Source organism: Eurosta solidaginis, chromosome 2 (assembly GCF_040869045.1).
Source record: "Eurosta solidaginis isolate ZX-2024a chromosome 2, ASM4086904v1, whole genome shotgun sequence".
Taxonomy (NCBI): domain Eukaryota; kingdom Metazoa; phylum Arthropoda; class Insecta; order Diptera; family Tephritidae; genus Eurosta; species Eurosta solidaginis.
Window position 1 is genome coordinate 196665071 of NC_090320.1, and position 11794 is coordinate 196676864.

The following is an 11794-nucleotide window of genomic DNA, read 5'->3' on the forward strand; positions in this document are numbered from 1 at the left end:
AGACTGCCTAGAGTAAGAACGGAGTTCGCGAAGAAGACTTTAGAATATATAGGTTATAAAATGTACAATGAATTACCAAATGCGATAAAAGACTGTGAAAATATTAATAAGTTTAAAGCAAAATTATTTTTATACTGTAAGTCATTAAGCATGTAATGTATACAATTTATTTATATATATATATATATTTTTTTTTTTTTTTTTACCTTGAACTAGGTCTTAAAGACCGTAAATAAATAAATTATTATTATTATTATAAGAAGGAGACAAAAACTCACACGTACACAGTTGTTTACATCACATTTGCGCAAGTCCCCTTAAGTTTGTGATAGAAAGTTTGTATGAGGCGCTGATCGTTAGGTTGACATTGCTGACAATCAGATGATAGTCATATGATAGTCAGTATTCTTGTAGGGTATTTGTACGTGATTTTCGGGTCTGGCAGCGCTATGTTTCCACGTGAATTAAATATGACGTTTTTCACAAGTGTTTGTGTTTTTTTTACAACCTTGCTTAAAAATAATTTTACCTTAAGTTATCATGCCTAGAAAAAGAAATCGCCCCGATGATGATCAGCATCACCAGTTTGGTGGAAGCGGCTCATTAGGCAATGTCAGCGGAGGCAACAGGCGGCGTTTTAGGGAAGACAGGAATCGTAATTCGTCTTCCGGTCCGGCGAATAAAGATACCCAAGATAGGAGTTACGATCGTTTCCAAAAATTCCGGGATCCTCATTGCTTTGATCAGCGCAATAACAACGACGAAAACTGGCGACGTTATGACCGAAGGCCTAGTTATGGCGCAGGTGGTGGAAACAGTAACCAGTTTAATCGAACTAGAAGGGACAATTATGATCAGTCTCAAAATGGTCAAAGTGCTAGGAGGACACAAGGTGATCAACATCAGTTCGATATCAATAACCACCCACAAGAGCAGCACCAGCAACGGGTTGATATAATGAATCAACCGCGGCAGCATCAACGGTTCGATATCAAAAATCAATCTCAGGAGCAGCAGCAGCATCGTTTTGAGATCATAAATCAACCACAGCCAACGGAATTATCATCTGCAGCAAAACCAAAAACACCAGCGGCTCCACCTGCTACTGAAAACTCGGCAGGAGATATGCAAATCAAAAAAGAAAATGATGCGTATCAATTGAACCAACACCAACTAATAAATATTAAACAGGAAAAATCTGTTAAGGATCCTAGTAAGGAAATTATTAAACCACCATCGTCTTCTTCAAGTTCAGAAGACAAGAAGATAAACAAGATAAATCAACCTGCACTAAAAACGAAAATAATCAAAGCAGAACCATCCACCAAGGAAGTCAGCAAGAAGATTATAAGTCCATCCAAATCTTCAAGTTCGTCCTCATCGGAAGAGGCTGAGAGTAGTCTTGATGCTCCTGGAACATCAACATCTCCAGCGAAAACCTCAATAGCCAACGAGACGAAAATTCCAAACAAGCCGGAGAAGAAAAAATCATCAGAAGATTTGATTTGCCTTGGGAAACTAGAGAAGAAATTTGTCATTGAAGATGATGCCTCAGAAGAGGGAGATGTATCTCAGCAAGTGGACGAAGGCGATAAAAAGAATATTTGCCTGATATGTGACAAAAAGGTTTGTATATACATAAATAAAGTTGTAATATTTTAATTAAATTAAAAAAAATCTATAGGCTCATACTGCATTTGAATGCCAAATGATATGCAAAAACTGTTCTATGCCCTATCACAATTTGAAGAGTTGTCCGAAACCTGCGAATCTGTCGATTGTTATGCAAACATTTATGGAATTCTGTATGGGGCAAATGAACCAATTCCAACCAGAGCAAAAGTACACAATTCCTTCGTATATTAGCACAAATGAAAAAATTGTGCCAATTGTAAAAGAAACTTCAGTCGCAGAAAATAAGAAAGGCAAAAAAGCGAATGTGAAATCAAAGGAAGCACCCAAAAAGCTGAAGAAACGTAAACAACGTACGCGTTCTGCAAGCTCTAGTGATGAAGATGATGACGAAGAGATTAAAAAAGATAAAACTGAAGAGGAAACGTCGACTGAATCTGAGTTGGAAAAACGAAAAAAAATGATTGTGAAACCAAAAGAGCCATCAAAAAAGCTGGTAAAGCATAAACATAAGCGTACTGCAAACTCCAGTGATGAGAAGGAAGTCGATGAGGTTAAAGAAGATGGAGCAGAAGAGGAACCATCGACTGAATCAGAGTCGGAAAGTCGGAAAAAACCTAATGTAAAATCAAAAGAACCCACTAAAAAGTTGGTAAAACGTAAACGTAAACGTACTGTGAACTGCAGTGATGAAGCGGATGATGATGACATGGTACTAAAAAAAGATAAAAAAGAAGAGGAAAGGTCGTCTGAAACTGAGTCGGAAAGTGACTCCAGCGCAAAAGAAGCCGTACGAAAATCGAAAAAGAGGCGCAAAAAAGCTCCATCTGCCATCGAAGCTACTGAATTTTCCAATACTTATATTCCACCTTTTCCAACCTTTCCTTCCTTTGGTGCAGCGGCGGCAGCTTACAACCCTTTACTTTTAAGTCAGCTTATGCATGCTGGTAACTTTGGAACGCCTAAAAAATGGAAATCTAAATAAATAAAACTTAACAATTATTTGTTCACAAACCCAAACAAAAACATTAGATCTATAAACAATTCACTAAGTGGAAGTGACAGGCTCTCGTTACCGAGTCTTCGACATCGAACATTGCATACTTTTAAGTTTTTTTTTTAATTTGATCAACTTTCCTTTCTGTTACTTTTTTTAAATTAAGAAAAAATGCACATATACGGTAGGAAGTTTAGGCACTTCATGCAGCCATAAATGCTTGTGTGTGACTTGTTACAAAATATGTACATATATAATTTTAAAAATGTTTATGGTGATTTTTATTTTGTTGTTGTCCTTTGGTCAGCTTGAGACGTGTTTGAAACCAACATCTTTTTACGGAAGTGTTAGACAACCGATGTCTTTTTGTACTTCGGTATTTATGGGGAACGGGTCACCTGACATCAATATTCTTTAACGAGAGTCCCGCGGCAGCCGACTATGTACCGGAGCGACTGGGGATTTTTTCCCCGACCCAGGGACCCCATATAATTTGTTGCATTTCTCCCATAAATTGCCATCTCGGAGCAGCTCCCTGCAACCGGACCATGGAAAACAATGAGCCGCACTGCTTCATAACCTTCTGCTACGGTAAGGTATTGAACCTAACCCCGGTCTCAGGTTGGTGATCTGCTGCATATGTCGGAAAAGGATCAACCTCAGACGGTCATACTCCTGCCAGTGTTTCGCGTGTAGTAATAGAACTTAAAAAAAAAGTATCGATAGCGCTACACAAATCACATTCCTAGATTGCGTATTCACGAGTTCAAAATTGATTCGTTCTGCCCAGTTACGTCACACTTGACTGCTTGAGCGAATGAAGAACAAGAGCGAGAAAAAAAGAGAGCTAAAGGAAGAGTCAATTCATACGTCATAAAAAACAGCTGATCTAATATTTACATGAGCAATGTTCTGTGTTTGATTTGTGACACCGCTACTCATATAAAATACTCGAATCAAAGTATCGATCATTGTGAATGATGACAACGTGTGATCTCTTATCTGTCAACTGCCTGACAGGCTGTTCAATATGGCTACTCTTCATCGTTTTGACAGGCTGTTCAATATGGCGGCGCCTATCTTCAGCGGGTGATAGAAAGAGATACAGAATGAGACAGCAATAGTCAAATACGAATCAGGTGATCCAATCAATTTGGAATTTTTAAATTTATGCAGAAGAGATCACACTTTGTCATCATTCACAATGGTATCGATGCAAGCAGCTACTCTAGAAGTTTATCAAAAGCGAAAACCTTTTTTTGTATGTTGTGTTTCTAACATTTAGAATTCAATTCGCACTTTATTAAGTTAACTAATTATAATAAATATAAAAAATGATAAGTATAAAAGTTATGAGACAAAAATGTGCCAAACGCGCTGTTGTTGTTGTAGCAATGCTCGCCCCACCTAATAGCCGCGACCTATCACAAATTGTCATCAATATCCTCTAACGGGAGCCCAAGGAAACTTGCCGTTTCAACAGGGGTGGACCATAAGGAAAGGGGTGTTAGAGGCGTTGGTTCCACATTACAATTAAAGAGATGGTTGGTGTCATGTGGGGACACATTGCAAGCGGGGCATACATTTTGTATGTCGGGATTGATTCTGGAGGTAATAGTCTAGTTGAGGGGTCGACTGCTAATACGCTACCAAAAATATTGAGAGAGGTGTCAAAAGACGCGTATTAATCTCGAGAACAATAATCCGATGGCGGAAAAGAAAAATTTTATCCATGTCCGGAGATATTTGCAGTTGAAGTTGGCGATTTCCATGTGGTTGTTGTTGTGTTAGTACCCCCAAAAAAAATTGTGCATCACCGTGGCGGTAGCCACGGTTACACCACACACCCGGACTTGGCATGGCGTAGCCCAGGGTTATTTTTTATAAGCGCGGCCGAAGGCCGCCAACGTAGAAAGGTGTTCTGCGCAAAAATACTATGGATCCGACCCCCGGTTTGGGAGGTACCCGCGGGTCTTTTTTCGGTTTTTCGTTAATATCTTTTGAACGCGTTAAAATTTTTATTTTCCGCCTTCGGATTATTAATACTGATGTCAAGACGCGTCGTTTGACACCTCTCTCGATGTTTTTTGACGCGTATTAGCAGTCGACCCCTCAACTAGACTATTACCGATTCTGGATAGGTAAGAGTTTAACCTGTTACAGTATCCAGAACGAAGTTGAGCAAGAGTGACATGCGTTTCCCTGGGGAGTATGCGTTCCTCTTCCGCGAGTTTTGGATAATTTTCTTTAAGTACTGGATTCACCGGGCAATTCCCGGCATAAAGGCCCGAAGCCTGTTTATGGAGTTCACCAAGGACCTGCTTGTGTTTTTTTGCTTCATACGGCTGGGTTCTCAGGTGCCGTATTTCCTCAAAATGCTTACGGAGATGACTCCTTAGGCCCCTAGGCGGTGCTGGTTCGTCAATCAGATGTCTGTTGGGATGCCCAGGTTTCTAGGTATTCAACAGAAACTGTTTGGTCAGCATCTCATTTCTCTCCCTGATGGGGAGTATTCTCGCCTCATTATGCAGATGGTGTTCTGGGGACATAAGAAGACAGCCCGTGGCGATTCTGAGAGCAGTATTTTGGCAGGCCTGTAGTTTCTTCCAGTGGGTAGTTTTTAGGCTTGGCGACCATATGGGTGACGCGTAGCACGTAATCGACTGGCTAATTGCTTTGTATGTGGTCATGAGCGTTTCTTTATCTTTTCCCCAGGTACTGCCAGCAAGGGATTTGAGGATTTTATTACGGCTCTTAATTCTCGGAACAATTGCGGTTGCGTGCGCACCAAAATGTAGATCCTGATGAAACGACACACCCAAGATTTTGGTGTGTAGGACAGTCGGTAGCGTAGTGCCATCGACGTGGATGTTCAATATGGTCGACATTTGGGGCGTCCATGTTGTAAATAAGGTCGCGGAAGATTTAGTCGGTGAGAATGCCAGGTTTCGCGAGGCGAAAAAACTGGAGAGATCAGGGAGATAGCCGTTTATTTTATTGCATAGCTCATCGATCTCTGGGCCTGGGCCTGTGGCCATTATTGTGCAGTCATCGGCGTAGGAAACGATTGTGACTCCTTCCGGTGGTGAAGGTAGCTTAGATATGTAGAAATTAAACAAAAGTGGGGATAGGACACCACCCTGTGGCACCCCTTGTTTAATTCTCCTTGGTTTTGATGTTTCGTTTCTGAATTGCACCGATGCCTGCCGACCACCCAGATAATTTGCGGTCCACCTTTTAAGACATAGGGGAAGGGTAGACCCTTCCAGGTCTTGCAGTAATGAGCCATGGTTGACCGTATCAAAGGCCTTTGATAGGTCTAGCGCTACGAGTACTGTTCTATGGTGGGGGTATTGATTCAATCCGCAATTTATCTGGGTGCCAATTACATTTAGCCCGGAGGTAGTGCTATGGAGTTTTCTGAAGCCATGCTGATGAGGGGCTAGCTGCAAATGTGCTTGGAAATAAGGGAGCAAAATGGCTTCAAGCGTCTTTGCCACTGGCGATAGGAGAGATATCGGACGATATGACTCACCTACGTTAGCTGGTTTCCCAGGCTTTATTAGCGGGACCACCTTGGCCATTTTCCATTTCTCGGGTATGGCAAAGGTGGATAGAGACAGGTTGAAGACATGCGCTAAATATTTGAAACCCTCTTTCCCTAGGTTTTTAAGCATAGGCATGACTATGCCGTCTGGGCCCACTGCTTTGGATGGTTTAACGCGACCAATGGAGTCCTCAACCCCTCTAGCGGTGATGGTGATTGATGACGCGCTGAATTTGTGTTTATGTGCGTGTCTATTGGCTCTCCGTCTATCTTTGTCGACCGTAGGATGCATTATATATTGTCGGCAGAAAGCGCTCGCGCATTTTTTCGCATCCGACAGCAGCTTATCGCCAAAGGCGATGGAAACTTTGTCTTTGTGCTTAGTCGGATTCGATAGGGACTTTACGGTGGACCAAAGTTTACCTACACCGTCCCTTATTTGGGGGTCGCCTGGATCAAGCTGTCTTATAAGGTCGCGTTCCCTCGCTAAGCTCGCGGCCTCCGCCGGGAAGTGGGGCCGGATTTCGGGAATTCTCCCGGCGGGAATGAAATGTGCCGAGGCGGATTCAATGACCTTACGGAAGACACGCTCCCCTTGGCGGGCATCAGTCGGGATAGGGAGGGCAGCAAAGCTGCTGTATGTTGCAGATTTATATTCTTCCCACTTTCCTTTTTTGAAGTTTATGAAAGTGCGTTTTTCGGTGACGATGAATTCGGCGGTACGCTCGAACGAAATAAGTATGGGCAGGTGGTCGGATGCCAATGTTACCATCGGCTGCCAGTTGACGCAGTTTACGAGTTCTGCGCTCACGGTTGAGATATCTGGCGTGCTATGACAGCTTCCTACCATACGTGTGGGGGCGTCTCCGTTTATTGTGTAGAACGCCGTTTCTTCTATTTGATCCGCCAACATCTCACCCCTACTGTCCGCCCACAAGTTTGAATGCCATAGGTCGTGATGGGCATTGAAATCACCTAAGATAATGCGATTGTTGCCAGTGAGTAAGGCCTCGATATTAGGGCGGTATCCACTGGGGAAACAGGTGACAGGAGGGATGTAGATGTTGATGATTTCTAGATTTGCATCGCCTGACCGGACAGATAGGCCTTGACGTTCTAAGACATTGTCCCTGCGGTCGATGCCAGGATCAAATATATGATATTGCACAGAGTGGTGTATAATAAACGCGAGGCCGCCTCCATTTCCGCTCTCGCGGTCCTTCTTGTGGACATTATACCCAGAGCAGGTCTGCAATGCAGATCTTGCTGTGAGTTTAGTCTCTTGAATCGCAGCAATGCGGATGTTGTGCCGCTTCATGAAATCGACTATCTCCGTAATCTTCCCAGTTAGTCCATTACAGTTTAACTGCAGAATTCTGAAGTGCATGAGGGTGACGCGGCCACTCTAGGGGTAAGTGACGGGTGACTAAGCCTAGGTTGTGGAAGGCCAGGACGCAATTGCTGTTGTGGCCTTGGGACTGGGCGCTCTTGGGCAAGCATTGGGGTACCCGGATGGTTTGGGTTTGCGACCTGGCAACATGGCGCGATGAAACCCGTCGAGGGGTTGCCGTCGCGGAGACCAGAACATCTAGGAAAGTGGCACCACCCAAGGCAGGAGCTGCATTGAGCGGATGTCGCAAACCTATATATTCTGTGCTGGCAGACGGTGCAAACGGAGGTAGGGACTAAGAGTCTGTTTCCCTGACCTGCACGATTGCTGCCTGAAAAGAGGGGAGGGGGAGAAGAAGACGGGGGCAGGGGCTGATGCTCAGCATTGCTACCAGCTCTACTACGAAGGTAGTAGTTATGAGTGGTATCAGCTGTTTGAGTTGTTGGCGCCGTGGGGCGCGAGCAGCAGCGGGTATTTATTGTGGCTTGCTGAGCAGCGAGGCTGCTGGAAGGTAGAGGGGGCGCTTAGGCGTAGACTACGGGACGCCCTTAGGCGTGAGCAGCAAGGAGCCACAAAAGATTTATAAAAGTTACGTGGACGTCGGATTTTGGGATCAAGCCCAGAACAACCTGTCCGATGCAGCCATCCCTTGCACGAGACACGCTGAACAGAGTATGACCGTCCTAAAAAGATTCTTTTCTGGCAAATGCAGCAAAACCATTTCTCAGGACCGTGGTCAGGAGACGGACCCGGATTGGGTTCGATACCTTCCCGGAGTAAGAGAATATGTAGCAGTCCTGCTGCAAGGAGCTGCTGGGAGGATGACAATTTGTGGGAGGGACGAAACAAATTAAATGGGGTCACACTGAAATGACAGTCCTTGGTCGGGGAAAATCCCGAGTCGCTCCGGTACATAGAACCGACTGCCTTGGGTTGCGTGCCAAACGCGCTTTCGACCCATGATTCAATCACAAGAGGTTTGCTCGACAGACACATTTTTTGACAATTGCAGCCATTTTGCTCCCAAATCGAATTGACATCCGTTAACTGTGTTGTTTCTTTGCGAATTTTCGAAAAATATTAGTGGTAGAAATAGGAAGCAATCAGTTTACAAATACCCGATAAGTACTGAACTGCATAATTCTTTTATAACATTTTTTTTCTAATTTTATAGTGAATTTATTATCTATACCTCAATCTATTAGTATGGCTGAACATTTAACATAGGTAATTTTATGAAAAGTGAGGACACCAAGAAATCGTGCAATTTCGTAAACCTATGAATATACGAAACCTAAACTATTTCAAAATTCATCGTTCAACGTCAAAACCTCGACTATTAAATCGATACACGTAAAAATGTCATTAGTAAGTAATGGAGATGCCATAACGAAATGTACTCATTGGGCATGTTAACTTATTCAGGCAAACGTCAAGCTGTATAGCATTGTTTACTATATAGTTTGGCAGCTTAAATAGAGGTTATGTTGCGAATAGAGTGGAAGGCAGTGGACTAGGCAGTCGAATGTCATATAATGAAGGAATGGTGTTCGGAGTTTTTTCAAAGTTAAAAAAAAAATGATAAAGCTTTAATATAAATAAAACTATTGTTTTAATAACAACAAAAACGCCTTATATATTCTATATACATAAATTCGTAAGGATTATCTTACTTTAAAATTTGAGTTAAATAATCTAAAGTTTTTCTTTGAAACTGAGTCGAGAACTGTGCATGTGAATGTGCTAATTTTCACCGATCAGCTGTTAGTTGCGCTACTTGGTAAAATTTACAATGCTGTATAGTTTGTTTTGTATCTTTGCTCTTGTCTTTTTTGATAAACAAATTGTTTAATATTGTTAAAGATAGTTTTATTGTTGACATAAGTAGTGAAGTGAATTCATTGAGTGTGCTAATTAAAGAAATTCAATTAATTTCAGTTGTTTTAGTTAAATGTTTAATATAAAAACTAATTTTTCATTAATTTGCATATACACACACTTATTTACATACAATTGATTTGCCGAGTGTTTTCTGCATTGCATTGTGTTGTTGCTGTTGATAGGCATCAGTTTTAATAGTGTAATTGTTTTTATTTTTGATATTGCGCGCACACTTCATTTCTCTTTCTTAGTGTCACAGCTGTTTGCGCGGTTTGTTCAGTGTTATCACAGTGCATCTCAAACTGCTCATACAGTGCATCCAAACTGTTTTTTTTTATATTTTCTATATAACCCACTGTGCTATTTTTCAATTAAACAACTTACTCTCACAATTTTATTAATTTCTTTTTTCTGTCTCTTAATTTTTATTAAAATGTCTTGCCTATATGCGAACTGCTTGATAAAAAGTGATTCCCATCCCTTCGTGTCATGCTGGCTTTGCGATGGGCTCGCCCATATGAAATGTGGCGGTTTGTCAGCAAGAGTGGTTGACGCTCTCAACGATAGTGATAAGGGAGTTCGTTGGGCCTGTTTGAAATGTAGACCAACTGAGATTGATCTTTTCAAAGTTTTCAAACAGGCTCGTGATGGGTTCTTTGAAGTAGGCAGGGAAATTGATGCACTGTCCAAGAAATTCATCCAGTATGAAAACTTATTTAAGTCTTTCAAATATCCGGATGACTTAACTAACGTAAACCAACATAGAAATTGTAATGCCTCCTCTAGTGCTCCGACACTCAATGCCGTTGCTGAAGTTCCTCCACCCGTAGTTACAGCACCCCCAACTATCGAATTAATAAATCTGGCATCTCCAAGTCCCTTACCAGCTCAGCCATCTTCATCCAAGGTTTCTTTAACAAAACCTAAAAAATATTCTGCAAAAGATAATCAAGATCCACAAAACCCTTCTACGGAATCCGAACCGCCGACTAACAATCTTATTGTTGTCCCTATTAAAAAATCTGTTTTTGTGTCAAGATTTGATAAAGACACCACAGAAGAGGACCTAAAGTCGTACATCATCGCTAAGCTTAAATTTGAAAACGTGACAGTTCGAAAATTCAATTTTAACTATCCTAGGGATATTTCGTATTTTAGGATTGATGTATCCGCACAACATTTTGATACTATATTAAATAATTCTTTTTGGCCGCCCGGTGCTTTTGTGCGGGAATTCGAGCGTAGGCGTAATACTACTATTTCAAATCTTGCTACACTTCCACATAACAATATTGCATCAAAAAACTGAATGTTAAATCGGTCCTAAATTTGTTTTATCAAAATGTTAGAGGTTTAAACACTAAACTAACTGAATTGTATTTGAAATCGTTTAACTGCAATTACAACATTATCGCTTTAACTGAAACTTGGCTAAAACCTCATGTATTTAACTCAGAGATTCTTTGCCATGATTACCAAATATACAGAAATGACCGCTTGAACAGAATTGGAGGTGGAGTTTTGCTTGCGGTACATTCTTATGTACCTTCAGCTGAGGTTAATTTACCCATTATTGATTCTACAGAATTCAAATGCATTAGAATCAATCTCGGAATGTTTTGTGTCTATATCGCGGTCTGCTATATCCCACCATCTTCTGATCCTTCGGTGTATATGGATCATATTTCCCTGCTCAAAATTGTTAATTCATTGATGAAGCCCATTGATTCGATGATAGTCCTGGGTGACTTTAATCTCCTGCATGTATTATTGACCATATCTGATCAGAATATTGTACCTATTTCTTCTAACCTGTCCAACAACAAATTTTTTGCCGAAATAACTGAACTTTGCCTTAAACAGATAAATATAATTCCTAACATGTTCGGGAGGACCCTTGATTTGGTAGTTGTCGATGATACATCAAAATGTACTCTAAGCCGGGGTGAACCTCTTACTGTACCTGAAGACCCTTACCATCCTTCCCTGGAAATAGCATACGAATTCGAAAGAAATTCTCCGAGTAGCATTGCTACTAAATACGACTCTAGTTTCAGATTTCAATTCGCGAAGGCTAATTTTAGTATACTTAATCAAACTTTATCTACAGTGGCTTGGCCCAAATATAGTGTAGATATTGACAAAAATGTTTCTGACTTTTATACCACCATTTACGGTATTTTGGAAAAACACGTACCTAAGTGAAACGTGTGTCTACCGAATCAGTCCAAATATGGTTCACTAAAGAGCTTAAGTCCTTAAAAAACAGAAAATCTCGCTTCTTCAAATTATACAAAAGGTCGGGCTCTCACTCCGATTACTTGCATTACTCTATTTTGCGTCATAA

The 11794-nt window shown here is 41.4% G+C and overlaps 1 protein-coding gene across 1 annotated transcript; it reads left to right on the forward strand.

The window, feature by feature from the left end:
* Window positions 1–432: 432 nt before the first annotated feature.
* On the forward strand, window positions 433–2899 carry mbm (mushroom body miniature). The gene is made up of 2 exons (XM_067769814.1): window positions 433–1626; window positions 1685–2899. The coding sequence occupies exons 1-2, from the start codon at window positions 541–543 to the stop codon at window positions 2615–2617; spliced, it is 2019 nt and encodes a 672-aa protein (XP_067625915.1). The 5' UTR covers window positions 433–540; the 3' UTR covers window positions 2618–2899.
* The last annotated feature ends 8895 nt before the right edge of the window (window positions 2900–11794 follow it).